General features: G+C 38.2%; 1 protein-coding gene and 1 pseudogene across 1 annotated transcript in view; both read left to right on the top strand.

Annotated features, from left to right (window-relative positions):
• LOC148942506 (uncharacterized) overlaps positions 1 to 20,462 on the top strand; it is a 103,467-nt gene that overhangs the window by 66,862 nt on the left and 16,143 nt on the right. The window contains exons 5-6 of the mRNA XM_089102289.1: positions 3,828 to 4,094; positions 13,937 to 14,060. Coding sequence (XP_088958415.1) covers positions 3,828 to 4,094; positions 13,937 to 14,060 — 391 coding nt within the window. The remainder of the gene's footprint in view (positions 1 to 3,827; positions 4,095 to 13,936; positions 14,061 to 20,462) is intronic.
• Positions 8,511 to 9,824, top strand: LOC148942507 (uncharacterized; annotated as a pseudogene).

Below are 20,462 nucleotides of genomic sequence, written 5' to 3'. Positions count from 1 at the left end.
CCTAACATTAACTTCAGCTGGATCATTTGCCACGCGAGATAACAATGCGTCATCAATACGAAATGGATTATTTTCAAGCGACTTCAAATGCGAAGGGTTAAAACACGAAGCGATTAACATTATTTAACTTCACTGACAATAAATGATTATATGCCCCTGGTTGACGGAGGACAAAACCTATGAATGGAAAACTAATGCTAAACTGCAAAAATAAATGAAAAACCAATGATACGTAACTAAAATTACTACAAGCAGGAATAAACTTATGAAGATATGCTAACTAATAATAAATGCAAAAAATGACACACGCTTCAGAAGATTTCTTCTAGTGACCAGAGCCTCCGGGATGAAGAATCGCTAGTTTCACGAACGAAAATTCGACCTTGGTCGGACCATACACACTTGTTCCCAAATTTATCTCTAGCCGCATTTAAAATATCACGCTTCTTGCGCGTAAGGTTTTCACTCAAAAAGATCCTGTTTTTTGCAAGTTTAGGCTTAGCATTGAAGATAGACTTTGCAATCTCTTTGTTACGGAGCTTCACTATAACTGGCGCTACTCTGTCAGGTCTACTTGCAGGGTTGTTATTCAGGCTCAGTCTATGTACACTAATAATATCGGAATCGGCAATATTTACTAGGCCCATTTTTTCGCGGATCACACTCCGTATGGTACTGTTTATGTCGACCGTAGCGGGCTGCTTGACACCATGAAATAGAAACGAGTCCAGTTTCCCCTCTTGTTCGAAATCGTCCAGTTTATATTCTAAACTATGAACTTTTTCTTCAAGTAAATCAATCTGATGCGTGACTCCTTTGAGAGATTTTTCCAGAAGCAAAAATTTGGGGGTGTATTCCACAGTGATTGCATAACGGATTTCAGAGACAATTATTTCCGTCGGAAAGTTACCAACCCGTCGTCCATTTGTTTTTTCTTCTACCTTGCGCTGAATTTCCTTCCTAATGTTTTCTTTCATTTGAGCGATTTCCTGCTCAGACGCTACCAATTGAGCTCGAAGTCCACTCACATCAGGAGAAGCGCTGCTGGCAGATCCGTCCTTATTTATGTCACTTTGATTATTAGCTTTTTTCAATACATCAAGATAAATTTCCGGAAAAGAACGAAGTTCTTCGAACGCTTTTTTACTCCTTATTCTCTCCTTATTTACTCCTTATTCTTTTTTACTCCTTATTCTCGTTATTCTCTTGGATGCCTCCTCTTTGTTACTCTCGTAATCTATGAGTCGGGCATTTATAATGAGTTGCTGATCATGCGACCCATAACAGAATTTCAAAGTATTAATGCAGTATTTGTAACATTTGAACGATAGTAATTTTTAAGTATTTTTGTTCAGGGTCCTTTAATGTCAGTAAGCGCAAAAAGTATTAAGATAGCCTAGGGAGGGGGGGGATAAAAAAATGTATGCCTAAAACCTTCAGAAGAGTTTACTCAGCAAATTCTTTAAGGTTCTTGGTGATCGGATGAACACTGTAGTAATGCATACAAGACACACGCCAACATATATATATATATATATATATATAAAATCTATATGTGTCGTTGAGGGGAATATACAGTGATATATACTGTGGAGTCGTTGAGAAAGAAGGCAAGGGGTGAGGCAGTTGCTCCCCGAATAATTTGGAAAGAAAGCTATTTTTTATTAAGTAGCTTTAAAACTGGTTTTCTGCTATTTATTAATATGAACTGGCGAACCCACAAACAAATGAATTTAATTAAAAATCATAAATAATATTTCAATAAATTACGTATATTATAAGTTTAGTACAATACATTAAATCTTACAGAGTCAAAATCCATTCAAAAGAATTCATAACTAGAATAGGTCAAGCTAACGCAGCCTTCAATCGAATTAAAGAATCTGGAAATCCAAGAATTATTCAAATCGCCTGAAGCTGCACACGTTAAAGTGCCAAGTCTCAGCGGCATACCAGAGGACTGTGAAACGTTAATGTTGAATAAGCGCATGACTTCTTTTGTGGTAGATCCAGTATTCTCTATGATGCTACCCAAATACTTAAACTCAATAACTTGTTCAATTTCCTCACCAGCACATTTGATATGTAGGGGCGAATTGGATGTTGCCATGGTTTTGTTTTTCCTTCATTTATTTTGAGACGAAACTGACTGGCGTTTACACTGACCCTGTGAATGTAGTACTGTAAACGTTGCTTGCAACCCTAAACCAATGTTATGTCATCAGCAAAATCTTAATCGCTGACTGTTACACCGGATGATAATTCAATGCCATCTGTTGTTGTGTTGCGAAGGATATAGTCAATAGGTATTATAAAGAGCAGTGGTAGCAACAAACATCCCTGTTTAACTCCAGATAAGATTCTAAAGTATCTTGATTGGCCATCTGGCGTCTTCATGCAGCATTCACTCCCTTCGTACAATGACATAATTATCTTATTTAGTCTATCCGGAAAGCAGTAATAGTTCAGAACTTGCCACAAAGTTTCGCGGTCGACCGAAACGAAAGCCTTTTCAAAGTCGATGAAAGCCATGTATAATTCAGACCGCCACTCTTGACTTTCCTCTGTGAGCATGCTTAAAGAGAAAATAAGATCCGCACAGGTCCTGCACGGAACCCATATTGTTCACCTCTCAGGTGTTTATCTAGTTCGGTCTGTACCCTTTCCAAAATAACATGACAAAGCACTTTCCCGGGCACTGATAGTAAGCTGATTCCTCGCCAGTTTCCAGGAACAGTAGCATCAACCCTTTTGAAAAGTCTGACCAGTGAGCTTATCTTCCATTCAGCTGGTACTTCTCTATTCTTCCAGATTTTGGTAGATCAAGTACTGGGCCAAGAACTTGACCCAGTATAAGATTTGTCCTGGGATGACAGCAAAGATGATGGCTTAATCATGTCTGCTGTTATTCGGTCTTCACCTGGCGATTTACCATTTTTCAATTTCCTTGCTGCAGTACTCATCTCCATCAGTCTTGGTGGTTCATCACTGATATTCAAGGAAAAAAGTGGTATCGTTTCGTGGGGGGGGGGGAGGGGGTTTCTGGTGTATTTTTGAAACCACCTACTGATTTCATTTAGTTATGGATTGCAACAATAACCAAGAAAAGAGGAATTAATCCATTAAATTATAGTTTATTTATCCCTCTGTAGAGAATGGTCCGTACTAGCCGAGTGGTTGGCCCGCTAGACTCGCAATCCTGTGTCCGTAAGGGCAGGGGCTTGATTTTGGGTGTCGCTGATTATTTGGTTTAGAACAGGTGTCTGCGGTTTGACTGTAATTTCAGCCCGAGTCGACCCAGCTCTGAATGGATGCCCGGAGAAATATGGGGGGAAAACATGGGAAGCGTCGGATGATTTGCCCCCAACCATACATTACACTCCCGGCCGAAGGCAGAGAATCAGTTGATTGATACCTGCACTGCGCAGACCATTGGTCAGCATGTGAAATAAGTTAAGTTAGTTAGTTCTGCAGAGAATGCAAAAATAAAAGTTTAAAAGAAAAACGAAAATGAGGCTTAAAACACCAGACATATACATTTCAACGAACAACCACACACGAATTTTAATACTCAAGAGAGCTCACATCGGCGTAAGATAGTTCATTGGAAAATAAACTACTCATCCGGATTCAATTGTAAATCTAGCAACTCAAACACCAATTATCTTACAAATTTTGAAAACTCCATAATGTTTTGACGTATGCCAATTTCAAGTCTAATTCGCAATACAAAAAAAAATATTTACAAAATCATATAAAAATAAGTGTTTTATTGGTAATACAACGGGGATATCTGATTTTATTCATTTATAATTGTTTCTTTTTAGTGAAATTATTCATGGCTATCGAAACACGACGGATTTAAAGTTCCCGGCTGAAGTTTTGAATCAAATCCTGTCATCTATCCCAGGAGATACAGAGGTGGACTTAACTTCACTTCAGATTCCAGATGAATACTTCAAATTTTTTTCTTCTGAGTTTAATTCGCAGATGGTTACAATTGAAACGTCACAAACTGAGGAAAAAGGATTTATTGAGCTTCAAGCTGAATACACTGCCATGACCACCATCAATTCTTCTATGTCTGCCCCGAGGTATTGTATGAACAAAAATTGTACAAACTATCAGTGAGGTCTATTGCTGGGGACAGAAGAGCCTCCCCCCCCCCCCTATATTTTGAAAAAAGTAGTTTTTGGTAGGCTATCTTATAACTGAAAAAAAACAAGAAGAGGCATTTTTTTCAATGAAAATACTTCAGAAAAGGCATATTTTATTCAAAATTTAGGGGGAGGGGCAAAAATTCTAGGAGGTACGGGCCACCACCTCTCCAATCGACGCCACTGAACAAAAATTGTACAGGCTATTGTTTGGAATTGGTTTATAAACAACAAAATTTGCCCGAGCTCAGTAGTGTTTATTGCAATTAATTTGGTTATTTTTGGCCTTCAGTAAAGAATGACAGTTGTTGATTTGTGTCCCAAGGCGCTTATTCCAAGCCTTTGTAATTATCGTTGTCTTAAAGTGTTTCAAAGCAGTGGTGGTCATGGGGGAGGGAATGTGTTCCCTCTAGAAAAGGGAATTTTCCTGGTAGTTTACCGGCAACTGGAACCGAAGAGCATGTCTTGATTTTAAATGAAATTAGTTTGACTTGTAGTCTACTAAGACTCAATAAATATTTAACATCGGAAAGTGGAAGAGCTGATTCCTCAATTTGCAAAAAAATTCAGATGACCGAGGAAACGGTCTTAAAAGAACGTGGAATGAGGAGCGTAATTTGCTACTGAACAGGGGGAGGGGCAACTGCCACTCCCAGACATGCCCCTCCCCCCAGCTGAAATTTAGTTTCTTCAAAATTATATCAAAACTAAGATAAGCCTGCATAATTCAAGCATCCACAGGAACGGGTCAGTTTTCTTTAGTTTATCTTTACCTTTATGGTAAAGCATGACTGCATGGCTAATTTTTCAGTTTTCACTGTCATTTTCACTTGATTTGAAAAAATTGGCTCCGACTCTGCGTCCCGCACCCCCTCCAGGACTTTGACGAAATTACGCCACTGCTTGAAATGCGAATAGTTATTGCAGCCATTACAGGAACTGGGAATTTTCAGAATCAACTCACTAGAATTTAAAGAGCTGATTCCCCAATTTGCCAAAAATTTCAGATGACCGAGGAAAAGCTCTTGAAAGGACTTAAAATGTAGGGAATGTGATTGGCTATTGATGACATTACTGGAATTAGGAATTTTCAGAATCATCTCACTGGAACTGGAAGACCTGACTCCCCAATTCGGCAACAATCTCCAATGACCGAGGAAAAGGTCTTAAAAGGTTGGAAATGTAATTGGTTATTGAAACCATTAAAGGAATTTGGAGTGTTCAGAATCAGCTCACTAGAATCGCAAGACCTGATTCCCCAATTTGCTAAAAATTTCAGATGACCAAGGGAAAGCTTTTAAAAGGACTTAAAAGGTTTGAAATACGAATGGTTATTAAAGTCTTTGCAAGAATTTCCCCAATTTGCCAAAAATTTCGGATTACCAATGAAAATTAGTAATCTCTGTTGGCGTGCGTAGCTGTGTTGGCCTCAGGCGGCATGGTGCTGCGGTGAGTTGTTAGTAGTAGTAGAAGTGGTGCCAATGAAAGGACGTAAAAGGTATAAAATACGAACGTTTATTGACGGTATTACAGGCATTGGGAAGAATCAGAGTCATCTCACTAGAATTGGAAGACCTGACTCCCCGATTTGCCAAAAATCTCAGACGACCTTGGAAAAGGACTTCAAAGGTTAGAAATGGGAATGATTATTGAAGATATTACAGAAATTGAGGATTTTCAAAATCATCTTACTAGAATGGCTAGGCCTGATTCCCCAACCTGCCAAATTCTCAGATGACCGAGAAAATGTCTTAAAAGGACCTAAAAGGTTGGAAATGGGAATGGTTATTGAAACCATTACAGGAGTTGGGAATTTTCAGAATCATCTCAGTAGAATATGGACCTTTATTCCGTAATTAACTCAGTAATCTATTAGTATTTCCCTACAATTGGCTTGGGATTGTACTGACATATATTAGTGACCTATATGATATAGGTCAGGATCAAGCACTGCGAATATAATTAGGAGAGAGTTGTTTGCAAATGCCTGTGATTTATTTGCCCTTCCCGTGATTTGAATAATTGCTGCTACCTGTCGCCTGTCCGGACCTCTTTTGGATTAAGTGTTTGATCATTGATCGACTTTACGGCACTGGACTTTTTAAATAGGAACTGGTAATTCGTGCAAAGATGAACTGTTCTACAATCCTATCATGCGCTTTGTGTAGGAAAATCTTGCTAAAGGAGTTTCGCCTGATATGATAAAAGAGTACATGGTCGATTGCTTCGAGTCTTCTTCTCTTTCTGAGACCCCGTAAACTGCTTTTTTTTTAAAGCTCTTTCCTAATGAAGTCCCTTCGGAGCGCGTTGGAGTAAATGCTGCATTGAACTGTGCTTCGCACATTATTTCTTCGCTTGTAAAGTGCGATTCCCAGAACAAAAGCTTCTGGACTTTGTTATCAAATGTCCTAGCGAAATGCCAATGATCCCTGTCAATGCCTTCAGTACCCTCAGTGCCAAGGTGAACTCTTGTCTTGGACAGCTGCGTGACATTGCATCTAAGATTATTGCGGAAAGTCTTAAGCTTGGATCTCCTATTCCAAATACGGAAAAACCGTGTAAGGAACCCACCCCCGGAGCTCAGAGACCCTTTCCTACGCATGAAGAAGCTCGAAACGCTGTATGGTCATGACGAGATTGTGACTTTGAAATCCAAGCCACAAAGCAAATGCTGGGTTGTGATGACACGCGATAAGCACTCAGCCGACACGCTGGCCTCAGATGTTACTAGGTCCATTCCAAACATTGAAACCAAAGTGATTGATAAAACCTCTAGCAGTTGTCCGTGCAATGCCCGATAACTATATGTTGGGACCTTTGACCCCTTTTGTTTCAGAAAAATATTCTTTTTATAAATTTAACTTCATTTATGTTTAATATCTAAATCCCGGGAAAGCTTTTATTACGATAAGTCTGAAGAATCCATTAATTAGGTAGTGTCTGAAAAAGCCAGGTGAGCGATGACTCAAACAGCTTAAAAAGCTTCAAAGGGTGCGGGAAAATTAGTTTAATTCGGCTATTCATTACGTTGGGTCAGAGTTGTGCGCACCAGGGCGCCTCTAAAAGTGTTTTATTTATCGTAATAATGTTTTGTCTTTATTCCGTTTTTGAGTCTGATATATGGTGTTCTGAATACAGATTAGAAATCTTTCTTCATATCTTTGTATTATTTTACTTGGCCGATGTAGGGTCGGGAACCTACGGCGAGACTGAGATTAGATTAGCATGGTATATAAAAGGAATTGAAAATTAAGCCCGAGATCTATCCCTGACGGCTAATTGGGGAGTTCGATATTTATGGTACCTGAGGCCAAAGAGTTTGGCAAACTAAAACTATTTGGAAAGCGTAATCGTCAAAGAACTATGACGGTTGTTTAAACAGCCAGAGACGGGAAAAGCAGAAATACGTGGCGCTTAGAAGTTACACTGGCTTTGGGGTACCGCCAGATTACTCTGGTGGCATTAGAGGTTCCCCCCCCCCAATTTCAGTGGCGAAGACCAGTCATCGTCACCCTCCCCCAATACTATTCAAGAGCTGATGTAGAGGCCTCAGTGGATGGACTTGTCAGTGCTAATCAAATCGGTCATTCACGCACTTTTCGCCTCGAGTTTATCGACAAAGCCGCTCTGAACGTGGTCCTGGAGTTGGAAATCCGCATTGGATACGAAATTTTCCGCGATAAGCCCTTTCAATCGATTCTGCGTCGATTCTTTCGCTGTCAAAGTACTGGTCACCTGATTGGAGCTTGTCCCTGCTCACCAGAACATCTTAAGTGTTCCAGATGTTCTAGCCCTCATGTGAATTCCAAGGAAAACCGTTGCAAAACGGTTTTCAAAATATGCAAATTGTACCATGGAACACGTAATTTTCAGTCTGAAATCAAAATTCTCCGATTGGCTCTCTATAACGCTAATAAATAAATGCTCAAACTCAGTTTAGCTTTTTGTCCCTTAAAATTAATGGTATGAAAGACAGTTATCTACTGATTAATGAGCTGCTTGACAATGATATTGTGTTTTTACAGGAGCACTATCTCTCTAATGTTAATGTTGATAGCCTAAAGCGTTTTCGGACCCATTTTACCTTCTTAAGAGCCGTCCAGAAAACCCGTGGTAGACCATCAGGAGGTCTGCCCCTCTATTTTGAGACAGAACACTCAGCCGATATTATTGCAAAGTGAGGCTAACATCTTAGCGATAGAATGTGGTGATACTGCATTTATAAACGTTTATTTCCCCTGTAATAGAGAAACTCTGCAGTCACTGTCTCTTTCTTCACAAGCTTGTAATCACTTACGAATACTACTTATCGACCTTGCAAAACAAAATACCAAATGGGTTCTCGCCGGCGACATGAATACTGAGTTATTATCTAATTCTGAGCGATCTGAAATTTTTCTCGATTCACTGCCCGGAGGATTCCATCTGGCTGATAAAGATCTTCTATTTACTTATATTTACAATCGTGGTGGTCTCACTTCCAATCTTGATCATGTAATTGTGTCAGATTCAATTCTGCTTTCATCAATCATTAATGTGGACGACTCCAAAATCGACGACGGCCATTTACCAATCACATGGCAACTATCTTGCTCTATGGCTCGATCTGTGCGACAAAACTCTCCCAAGTGGTTATCAAAGATAAATTGGAAAAATGCCGATGTTCCTCTTAATGTATTGACATTGTCCCAGTTATTATCTACTATTAAAGTGCCATTCCACTAATTGCAAACATCTGTATATACAATTTCAACGTGGATAAATATCAATTGCTTTTATCAGCAAATAGTGTTCTGTCTCAAGTCTGTCGCTAAAAAAGCTGTTCACTCTGAGCGCGTGCGAACGGGTACTCACAATCCCTTATGGAATGCTGATCCTAAAGTGAAGATGACTAAACAAATAGCTAAGTTCTGGCTCCGCATGTGGATAGCCTGTGATCGTCCTCCCTCTGGTTCAGTCCATCAAATAAAGCAGAAAATCAAACGAGAGTACAAGTATTCCCTGCGTAGAGCGAGACTAAATTCCTGGGATGGTCCCTGCGACAAGAAATCCTGGGATCGTGTTATAAACAGTGTAAAGTGTTCATCTTCAATTGATTCCTCTCTTCGGCTATGTGATTTCGTCTCCAAACATAAAAATATTTTGCTTTCATTTAATGCTAATCTCCAAAGTCATTTTACAAAGCTTGTCAACTCAATCCTTCCAGTTCGTATCAACCAATCTCAAATGCTATCGGTGGAATCTGGTGTTATACTCCGAGCTCTCAAGCAAGTGAATAAGTCTGAGTCTCTCGATAGTGATGGTCTTTGCTTCAATTTTTTTTATTATGATTGTCCTGAACTACTGAAGCATTTGCAGTTATTGTTTCATATGTGCTTGGCACAGTCCATTGTGCAAGAAAGTTTTGTGTCTGACTGTATATCTTCCATTGTTAAGAGGGGTAAGGACCCCAGTGCTTGCTCTAATTACCGACCTATCACTGTGTCTTGTTTTATTAGTAAGCTATTTGAATATGTGCTGCTACCGGCCACTAACTCCAAGTGCGATTTTACGCCCTTCCAGTTCGGTTTTAGAAAAGGTATGAGTCGCGGTCAAGCTCACCATATTGTGGACCGGCTAATGAAACAAGCTGTTGCTAAAAAAAACCCTGTATTGTTTGGCCGTTGATATATTCATTCAAATGCTTTGTTTTCTCTAGCAGCGTCTGGCGTCAATCTTTCTGTTGTTTCCGTCCTTAAGTATTGGTATGCTAATTCTTCAGTTAGGGTAAAGTGGAATGATACTGTAGAAGAGCATATTCCTGTTAAAAAATGGGTTTGGCAAGGTGCTCTGTTAACTCCGATTATATTTAAGTGTGTTTTAGCTTCGTGTCTTCGACGTCTTCTACCATCAGTTTTCACAATGATAGATTATGCATTAGTGACGTTGCTTATGCTGATGATGTTCTGCTTCTTAGCCGGGCAAAACAAAGTCTAATTGACAACTTTGACCTGCTTTCAGCCGCACTGTCCGTAGTAGGCCTTTCAGTTAATGCTGCCAAATGTGAGTTTTTGTATTTTGGGAGTCCCCCACCAGCATCGCCTCTTTGCTTGAGTTCTTCAACTACACCATGTTCAGTAAGTATTAAATGGTTAGGCCTATTTTTTTCCTCGTCACTTTCGTCTACTTGCTGTGCTATTACGTGCAGCGTGCTAAAAAGTAGCTTCGTGTCTCCGACGTCTTCTACCATCAGTTTTTACAATGATAGCTTATGCATTAGTGACGTTGCTTATGCTGATGATGCTCTGCTTCTTAGCCGGGCAAAACAAAGTCTAATTGACAACTTTGACCTGCTTTCAGCCGCACTGTCCGTAGTAGGCCTTTCAGTTAATGCTGCCAAATGTGAGTTTTTGTATTTTGGGAGTCCCCCACCAGCATCACCTCTTTGCTTGAGTTCTTCAACTACACCATGTTCAGCAAGTATTAAATGGTTAGGCCTTTTTTCCTCGTCACTTTCGTCTACTTGCTCTGCTATTACGTGCAGCGTGCTAAAAAGTATGCGGGTTGGTTACGGAAAAATTTCACCCAATCATGGGACTTTGCCGTCTTTATTCTAGTTTTTGTGCCCCTGCTGTTTTTTATCTTTCCAGTTTTGCTTTCCTCCTTCGCAAGAAGGATACGAAGAAAATACGCTCATGATATTTTTAGTACTGTAAATATCTGCTGCTTTTGCATCAGTGGTACCGGAACCATAGAATCGTTTCTAAATTTGACATTCTTGATGTGCCCTCGCGACTGAAACACATATCTGCAGATCTCTGTTTAAAACTCAGCAAAAGATTGGTGTATTTGACCCTCTTTGGCCATTTTTTGAATTGAGTTAATTTGTTTGTGTTGCATTATAGAATCGTAAGTTTATGGGTTTTTTTTATACTCCAAAGTTTTTCCATTGTATTTTGCGGGATATAAATAATAGATAAAGGACTTAAAAGTTCGGAAATACGAAGGGTTATTGAAGCCATTACAAGAATGGGAATTTTATGAATCATCTCACTAGAATTGGAAGAGCTGATTCCCTGATTTTCAAAAATCTCAGGTCACCAAGGGAATGGTCTTAAAAAGGAATTAAAAGGTCTGAAATGAGAATGGCTATGGAAGCCATTATAGGAATTGGGAATTTTCAGAATCAGCTCACTAGAATTGGAAGACCTGATTCCCCCATTTGCTAAAAATTTCAGATGATCAAAGGAAATGTCTTAAAAGGACTTAAAAAGTCTGAAATACGAACAGTTAATGAAGCCATTACAGGGATCGGGAAATTTCGGAATCATCTCGCTTGAATTGGAAGAGCTGATCCCCCAATTTGCCAAAAATATCAATTGGCCAAGTAAAATGTTTTAAAAGGTCTGGAATACGAATGGTTATTGAAGCCATTACAGAAATTGGGAATTTTCAGAATTATCTCACTGGAATTGGAATAGCTGATTCCCAAATTCGCCAAAAATATCAGATGACCAAGGAAGAGATTTTAAAAGGATTTAAAAAGTCTGAAATACGAATGGTTATTGAAGCCATTACAGGGATTGGGAATTTCCAGAATCATCTCACTAAAATTGGAAAAGCTGATTCTCAATCTGCCAAAAATTTCAGATGGCCAAGGAAAAGGTCTTACAGCTATTTTAAAGGTCTGAAATAAGAATGGTTATTGAAGCCATTACAGGAATTGGGAATTAGAATCATCTTCCTAAAATTGAAAGAGCTGATTTCCCAATGTGCCAAAAACCTCAGATTGACAAGGTCTTAAAATGACTGGACTACGAATGTGTATTGAAGCCATTAGAGGAAATGGAAATTTTCGGAATCATCTCACTAGAATTGGAGAAGCTGATTCCCCAATTTGCCAAAACTTTCAGATGACCGTGGAAAAGGTTTTAAATGGACTTAAAAGGTCTGAAATACGAATGGTTATTGAAGCCATTACAGGGATTGGGAATTTCCAGAATCATCTCACTTAAAATTGAAAAGCTGATTCCCAATCTGCCAAAAATTTCAGATGACCAATGAAAAGGTCTTAAAAGTATTTTAAAGGTCTGAAATAAGAATGGTTATTGAAGCCATTACAGGAATTGGGAATTAGAATCATCTGCCTAAAATTGAAAGAGCTGATTCCCCAATTTGACAAAAACCTCAGGTGGACAAGGTCTTAAAAGAACTGGACTACGAATGTCTATTGAAGCCATTAGAGGAATTGGAAATTTTCAGAATCAATTCACCCGAATTGGAGAAGCTGATTCCCCAATTTGCCAAAAGTGTCAGATGACCGTGGAAAAGGTTTTAAAAGGGTCTGAAATACGAATAATTTTACATTATTTTAAATAAAATTTTATATAACATTGAAGCCACTTAATTGGAAGGGGGAAAAAGTGAAGCTTTGAATAGACAGGGGTGGTGGAGCAGTGTGTGCAGCTTTATTGATCTCAAGCAGCTTAGTGTTGCGAGTTATTAGTGATAGTATTATTAGTATTTGGTCTTCAACTCCTGGGAAAGCCCAGGAAGAATTGTGATCTCCGGGGTAGGGGTTAATTTTATAGGATCCATGGGAAGAATCAGTCTGCCCACCCGCCTCCCACTAATTCACCAGTAACATCTTATCTTCTTTCTCGGGTTCATACTCAGGATTATTTGGAGAAGGTCTGCATTGAAACGGAAATACGAGAATGCATAAAAGATACGTGTGCTATTTAAGGAGTGTAGGATGTTGTAGGAGGGGGGCTAGGCCAAAAATCTCACTGCAGTAGATTTATTTGGCAGGTATTCCCTCCCAAGAAAACTTTACAATAAATTTTTTGAACAACTCCCCACCCATTGGTGGATCCAGGGGGCGAGGGGGCGCACGCCACCGCTAACGTAGTCTAAAGTAGTGTAATTTGCTTAATTAACACAAGTTTGCGTTAATTTAACTTGCTCCTAACGCAAGTTTATCGGATCAACCTATTTTGCACCCCCCTCCCTAAAAAAGTCCTGGATCCGCCCTTGCCCAACCCCCTCTCCCCTGTCAGGTACATGCCATGTTATCTAGGGAAGGCTTGTACGTACATTGCAATTTACACTTTTATATCTAATTATTATTTGTATAGGCAACTAAGTAGGAAATTAGGGCCTGTGATCCATTTTGAGATTTGTGCTTGTTTCTTTTGTTTGCTATGTAAATTGAATGTCTTGTGATTTTAATTAATTTCAATTAATTTTCCTACGTTCGTGTCCATATTTATACATGTTCTTGTTATACATATTTTAAAATGCTGTCCAGTAGTGGCTTTAGGCCTCATAAAGTGGGGGGACAAGCTATACAAAAATTACAATTGCGGTAATTTTTTAGTCAATTTAGTACCTTAAATAGGATTGTAAAATATAAAACAAAAGGAATTTAATCTCAGAAAATGGGAAGGGGGCAGCTACCCCCTTGCCCAGGCCTAGAGCCGCGACAGGTGCCATCTGTATAATAATATATGTATTTTTGCAATACCAAAATATATATGACAGTATCCATTTCCTACTAATCATTTTATACTTTTTTTCGTGTAATTTTCAGATTCTCTCTATCCAGCCAGTGCTTCCCTGGACAAAACTCTCTTATAACACTCATTCCCCCCCCCCCCAAAAAAAAAAACTTTTCTAGTTGTGCGTAATGATGTTCACTTTCTCCCTTTCGTCAGTAATTTGAATGATTTAAGAAATCAATTTGATCAACTATTTGATTATATTATATTTTATTTTATATATTTGATTATTTATTATAGGAGTTTTCCGTATAATGCCAAATTCCGGCTTGTGAATGAATTATTGAAGTATCCCAGGACTGAAACTGGAAGTACCTCTGTGATGAAAGTGGAATTGCAAAACTACTATAATTCTCCTATTCAGGTAAAACAATCTTAATGTTAGCATGTTTCGAAAAAACATGAGATTCGAGAAAACGATTTTTTTTAAGTCTTATTATAGTTACTTTAAAACCTGAAATTTGAATGTGAGCTTTTTCATGTTTTCCGACTTTTTGAAATCTTACTTATTCTCTGCCGAAGATTGTCCTTTTCGGCCAACCGTCTAGGGCTAAACTGAAAGCAGGTTGTTATCATCTTCATTAGATGGACGTCGAAAACAAAAATTCAAATAAAATGAGAACAACCTAGGATAGTGTTAATGGGGCGCCTTTAAGTAAACTGAGACGGAGGAGGAGCGCCCCTGCTTGTGTTCGCCTTGAGTGGTTTGGTTTTGTGGTGAATTGTTAGTAGTAGTAGGCTAGTATTAGTATGTATATAGTATGTATATCTACAAGTAAGTTGTGTATCTAACCGATTTTTCTAAGTGGTTAATTCTATTCTATAATCATGATCGTCATCTTTGTTGTCCTAATAAAGAACAAACGACCTGGTCAATAATTAATTAAGTTTTGGCCAAAAATTAAGTTTTTGTCAAAAACTGTGTCATGTTAGACTTTAATTTTTTTTTAATTATTTGGACAGCGTGAAGTTAGAAAACAATTCTTGCATGATATTATGCAGAATAATTGTAGCTAACACATTTTTCATGCACCCCTGCTATATTTTACCCGCCCCTCTCCGCTAATGTGCAAAAATATAGCCCAAATTTGTTTCCAAAGTATTATATTTTCACTATATTTTGGTATATTTAATTAGGATTAACCTAACTTCACTTCTCGAGTGTGTACTATTATGTATACAAGTACCGATAATAAATATTATGTTATAAGAACAGCACCATCACAATCTTTGATGCCAAAAAATTATGGCATAAAACCCTGTTTAAACCTACAAAGATGCCGTAAACTACGCAAGTGTTATTTACAAGTCATTGGGGCCCTTCACCTCTGTATGTATTCACTGTGTAGTCCTAGATTATCCCACAGGAAAAGTAGCCAACAAAGATGATTTACTTGGGGGAATGATGCCTGCTTTGTCGAATTGCATTCCTGCATAAATAATTTCCAAATGAATTTGTGTGGCCTGTTATAGGACATCACTTGCTCTCTAAAGAGTTCCAAGAACAACTCTTTACGAAATTTGAATTAATATTTTACTTTAGCTTCATTGAACGTAAGTAATTATCGATCCTAAAAAAGTCGTATTTTTTCCAGCTTCAAAATAGCTAGACAAATTTATGACAAAATCAATCTAACGGCATACCCAACACATAACATTGAAGGTAGTTTTGAACCATATTCATGTGGCCAAATGTACTTTTTAAATCGCAATGAAATTGTTAAACAACACATTTCACATCTTTTAAACAATTAGGTACCCGTAACCCAACAGATCTCTAGGAAGAAATATTGTGAGACACAAACATCTATGCTAAAGGTTACATGAACATATAATTTATATGTATAAATATTTTGTATATATATGAATATATACATATAAAAATTTATATGTATATATATGAGTTCTGAAATAGCATTCATTCCGTGAACAACTGCATTCTGAACGAAAAACCAACTTTTTTCTGGATTTAAACAAAAGCTGTTTGGCAAGTTTTTATGAACTTTTTTTTTTGCAATCGCTTAACAAATGAAGGTCGCTTATAGTAACAAAAAAGGTCGCTTGTTTGTCTGACTTGTTTTTAGTAAGAAATTAGACATTTGATTTAGCCATAAATCAGTGGGAATATAATTAGGCAAGCCGCTATTTATAGGCAATCACGCTGCAATAGTGGTGGCGGGAGGAAAGAAACCACCAAAAAAATGGTGGTTTCAATACATGTGTGCCGAGTTTTGAATTTTCTGCAGCGGAACATAACAAAAGAAAAAGATACAGTTATCAAGATCGCATCAAAATTTTCGCAAAAGATGCGATAAAGCAGGCTCAGGGTGTGTGCAAAAGTGCCTTGATATTCTGATGTTCCTGAAAGGCGCAGGGGTTCACATCCAAGCGCAATATTTTTGGCAAATTTTCATGATCTGTTGAGTGTTGTTTTAGTGCTTAAGGAGGAACTACCCTTCTTTGTTATAGTTGATCCTTGTGATGTACCAGTTATCCCTAATGAACCAAGCACTATTGTAGCATCTCGTTTAAACGGGTGCGTGAGAATGTTAAATTTTCTCGTTGAAAAGCAGGAAACCTCAATGCAGCCCCCAGGCCCTGTAATCTGGCCGTCAGTGCCAGCTCAAGCGCAACTTTCTGTTCCTGTTGTGTTAAGCAATGTTCCGACCAACTGGAATATTCGAAACCCTGTTTATCAACGTGAGTTTGTGGAAAAACTAGGTTTTGCCGATAAGGTCCAGCATATTGTGGCTATAAAAGATAAGATAATAATGCATATGTGTGACGAACAATCAGCGGCTGTTGCTGTTGCTGCAATACCGAACACGCTAAATATTCGAGCGAAGGTAGTGAGGCACGAGTATGCCGGTATTATAAGGATGGACCGAAGACTATGACGTTTCACAAATACCTATTCTTGTTAGCAGTGTGAATAGTGCAACCAGATTCGGTAACACATCCGTGGTCCAGCGAAAATTCATATCGAAAGATGAATTAAATCGTGCTGTTAAACACGGAATCAAGATTGAATATGGCTTATTTCGAGTTACGTTGCCAATCGAGAAACCGATGCAATGTCACAATTGTCAAGGCTTTGGTCATTTTGCTAGAGAGTGTTCTAATCCAACTAAATGCAGCAAATGTGCCGGCAATCATAGCAACCGTGACAGGAGTTGTCGGGCGCAGTCCTTTACCTGTGCCAACTGTAGTGGCAGTCACCGAAGCAACAGTCTGTCGTGCTCAGAAGTCCAGAAACACCTACCTGTTCGAGGGCCTGATGTTAGAAATGAAACTATAAACCGTGTGTGTTAATTTTGATTCTAGTCCTAGTGAAATAGTTTCTGTATTTTTTCAGAATATTAATGGTGCCCGGGAGAAATTAAGAACTCTTGAGAACATGATATTTAAGTATGATATTGTTTGTTTAGCCGAACACTTACTTAATGTGGATAATTCTCCGATGCTAGAAGTCTCGTCTGACCATTTATTTTTTATTAGACCTGCTAAAAATACTACTGGCCGTCCATCTGGTGGCTTATTAGCTGTTGTAAATAAGAAGTTTAAATGTAGTTGTTTGAATCTAGAGATCTATACCTCGCAGTTGATTTAGGTAGTTTTGTTCTTGTATGTGTTTATATGCCAACTAATTATCGAAATTCTACATCTAGCCGATAATATGCTTTAGCTTGTGCGTCCCTGTCAAAATTACTGCATAAAGTTAAGTCATCAAATAAATCGCTTGTCATATGTGGTGACTTCAACTCAGACCTCAAAGATCCACCTCCACCAGCTCCACCTCAAAGATCCTGCTCCACCTTTTACACAATTGCTCCTTTCTTCAATGCAAAGCGAAATATTTTTGTTTTCAAAGTCCAAATCTTTCTCTTACGTTCACCATTCTGCTTCCACTTCTGATCTTGATTTTGTTCTCTCGAATATCCCGGAACTCCAGAGCGTCATCGTTGGCCTTTCTGATAATATGTTAACAAGTAACCATTTACATTTAAAGTTTTGTGTGAATTTGTTTGTTCCACAAGTCAGTCAACAGCCTCAGTGGTTTTGGAAGATGAATTGGGATAATATCGGTATATCGCTATATCAAAGTGTTTTGGATTCTATGCTGTCTAAAATCAAAATTCCTTTTCACCTTCTTTCTACAACGCTGAATGGTGGCAGCTAAGATCTAGATTGTTATCTTACTGAGATTACTCATTCGATGAAAGTAGCCGCCTCAACGGCAGTACCATCTGAGAGAATTAGGAGTGGTACATTGAAAAAAGGCTGGAGCGATGACCCAGAGCTACAACTTGCAAAGAACCGTCACAAGTTTTGTTTAAGATCTGGGGGGATTGTGATCGCCCCAGATCTGGTTTAATTTTTAGGATCCTCAAATCAACTATAAGAGAGTCCCGGAAAGCTTTACAGGTCTTCAAAAGAAGGCGAGTATCTATTCTATCTCGTGATATCCGAAATCATCCGCAGATACTATGGATCAAAGTTCACTTCATCGTCATTTTCGAGTTCTAACCCTATTGATGTAACTTCCTGGGAAAAACACTTCTCGTTATTCTCTGATAGCCCCCCACCACTGGACACCACTTTTCGGCAGATTCTCTTACACCATTTTTCTCCACTAGATCATAACCGGAATCTTGTTTTTATCACGCCATCGCCAGATTTCATGTTAATTGGTCTCCTTAAAAAAGGCAAAGCTCCTGGTTCTGACGGACTCCAATCAGAACATTTGATTTATGGTACTGCGAAACTAGTTGAGCATATGGCGCTAATTTTCCAAGCTTGTATTGAACCGCAATTCGTACCGACTGCTTCACTATGTGAGGGCATTGTGACGTGTGTCCCAAAAAAGAATAAGGACCCTCAATCTTGTGACTCTTATCGTCCAATTATAGTTTATTCAGTTATTGAAAAATTATTTGAAAAGATTCTTCTTTTAAAAATTTCGAATAGGTGTGACCATGGAGATCATCAGTTTGGTTTTCGTGCGGGTCTTGGTGTTGGGAATGCACATGTGGTTTTCGTGTCTATTTTGGAGAGGTATGAGAGAATGAAGAAACCTTTATGAGTTTGTGCAATAGATATTTCTAAAGCATCTGATTCGATCCTACACTCCCAAGCTGTTTTAGCACTTTTAAGGAGTGGGGTAAACCCATTCATTTGTGCCTCCCTGTGGCAATGATACCAAAACTCTTCCATACGTGTCCGCGTGCAAAATCTTTATAGCAACCGAATTTCCGTGCGTCGTGGAGCAAAACAGGGCTCAGTGTTAAGTCCAGCAATATTTAACAATGCAATCCGCTGCGCAACCCGCAGAATACCGCATTTTCTTATCGAGTCATCCATTGACGCACAAATCACCTTTCATACGCAGATGACATTCTTCTACTGTCTGATAATTTGCAATCACTGCAGGCTGCTGTGAAAAGCCTTTATGTCAGGTTGTCTGACATCGGGCTGTCAGTCGCTTCTGCTAAAACTGATTTTCTCGTTTTTGGTAGTCATCGCCCTTTCGATTCAAAAATTAAGGTTGGCCCTGATTCAATTTCTGCCATTGCTTCACTCCAGTACCTTGGACTTGCATTCGGGACCTCAATTCCAACAACAAGGTCATTAATAATAAATGAGTTGAGAGAGAAGTTGAGAAAGTCCTATGGACGTTTTTCTAGATTTAAAGGTCAATTTGACAAAAAAAAAAATCTTGGTCAGCTTTATAGCTCATTTTTTGCTCCCCAATTATTTTTTCTGGTGCCATTATGGAAATTTTTTACCACATCTGAACGTCAACAAATTCGGTCTGTCTTTTTCAAATTTTGCAAGTAATTTCTTCGTGTTCCTATTTGGTCTCGTAACAAGTTATATCTCCAAACGTTACGGCGTTTTTGAGATATGTGATAAGATGGGTGTTTTAGGAGGGAGATTCAGACAGCGATATGAATCAGTCGTATATATTTCGTTGGGATGTATTAATCGTTTGTGAGTTATTGTTAGTGTTTTATTGTTATTTTTTTTTCTTTAGTGTTTGTGATGATAAGTGTTTATATATTTTGTTTATATAGTGCTTATAAGTGTTTATAATTTTCTTTTTCCATACTCCTCTAAGTACACTTTTTGTATGTATAGAGGGTTCAAACAAATTATTATACATATATATATATATATATATATATATATATATATATATATATATATATATATATATATATATATATATATATATATATATATAAACTATGCATTCAGGTATTAAAAGGGCATATAAGCAATATAGGGCATATAAGGACACAGGCAGCAATGCTTTATCATAGCTAGTAATATCAGTAATATTTTAAAGGAGCTAATTTGATTAAAAATAAAAATTTTAGTGCCCTCTTAAGAGTCAAAAGTGATTGGAGGGTAATCAGCCCTCGTCTTTAGCTCAAAGTTTCCCAGACACTTCCAATCAAAATTTAAGACAGCCATTTTGTTCAGCATAGCTGAACCGTCTAGTAAATATATCTCTAGGATTATTGAGTAGGACAACCCTCCACAGTTATGTAATTTGCCCATTATGCTTAAAAACTAAATATTACTTTGAAATTAAATCAAAACGCACTGTTGGTTTGTTGGTTGCCAGTAAGACATTTCAGCAATATACCAAGAACGACTGAGGGTATTAAGTTCAAAATTTCGGGGCTACTTCTATTACTACTTTTGCTCTTAAATTTTACTAAATCAAAAGAATGTAAATGTATCCAGGCTGTGAAAGAGC

The sequence above is a fragment of the Artemia sp. Qi Xiang Cuo genome, chromosome 16 (assembly GCF_049724085.1).
Source record: "Artemia sp. Qi Xiang Cuo chromosome 16, ASM4972408v1, whole genome shotgun sequence".
In the NCBI taxonomy this organism is placed as follows: domain Eukaryota; kingdom Metazoa; phylum Arthropoda; class Branchiopoda; order Anostraca; family Artemiidae; genus Artemia; species Artemia sp. Qi Xiang Cuo.
The sequence above is the reverse complement of the archived record's forward strand: the minus strand, read 5'-3'. Positions and strand labels throughout refer to the sequence as shown.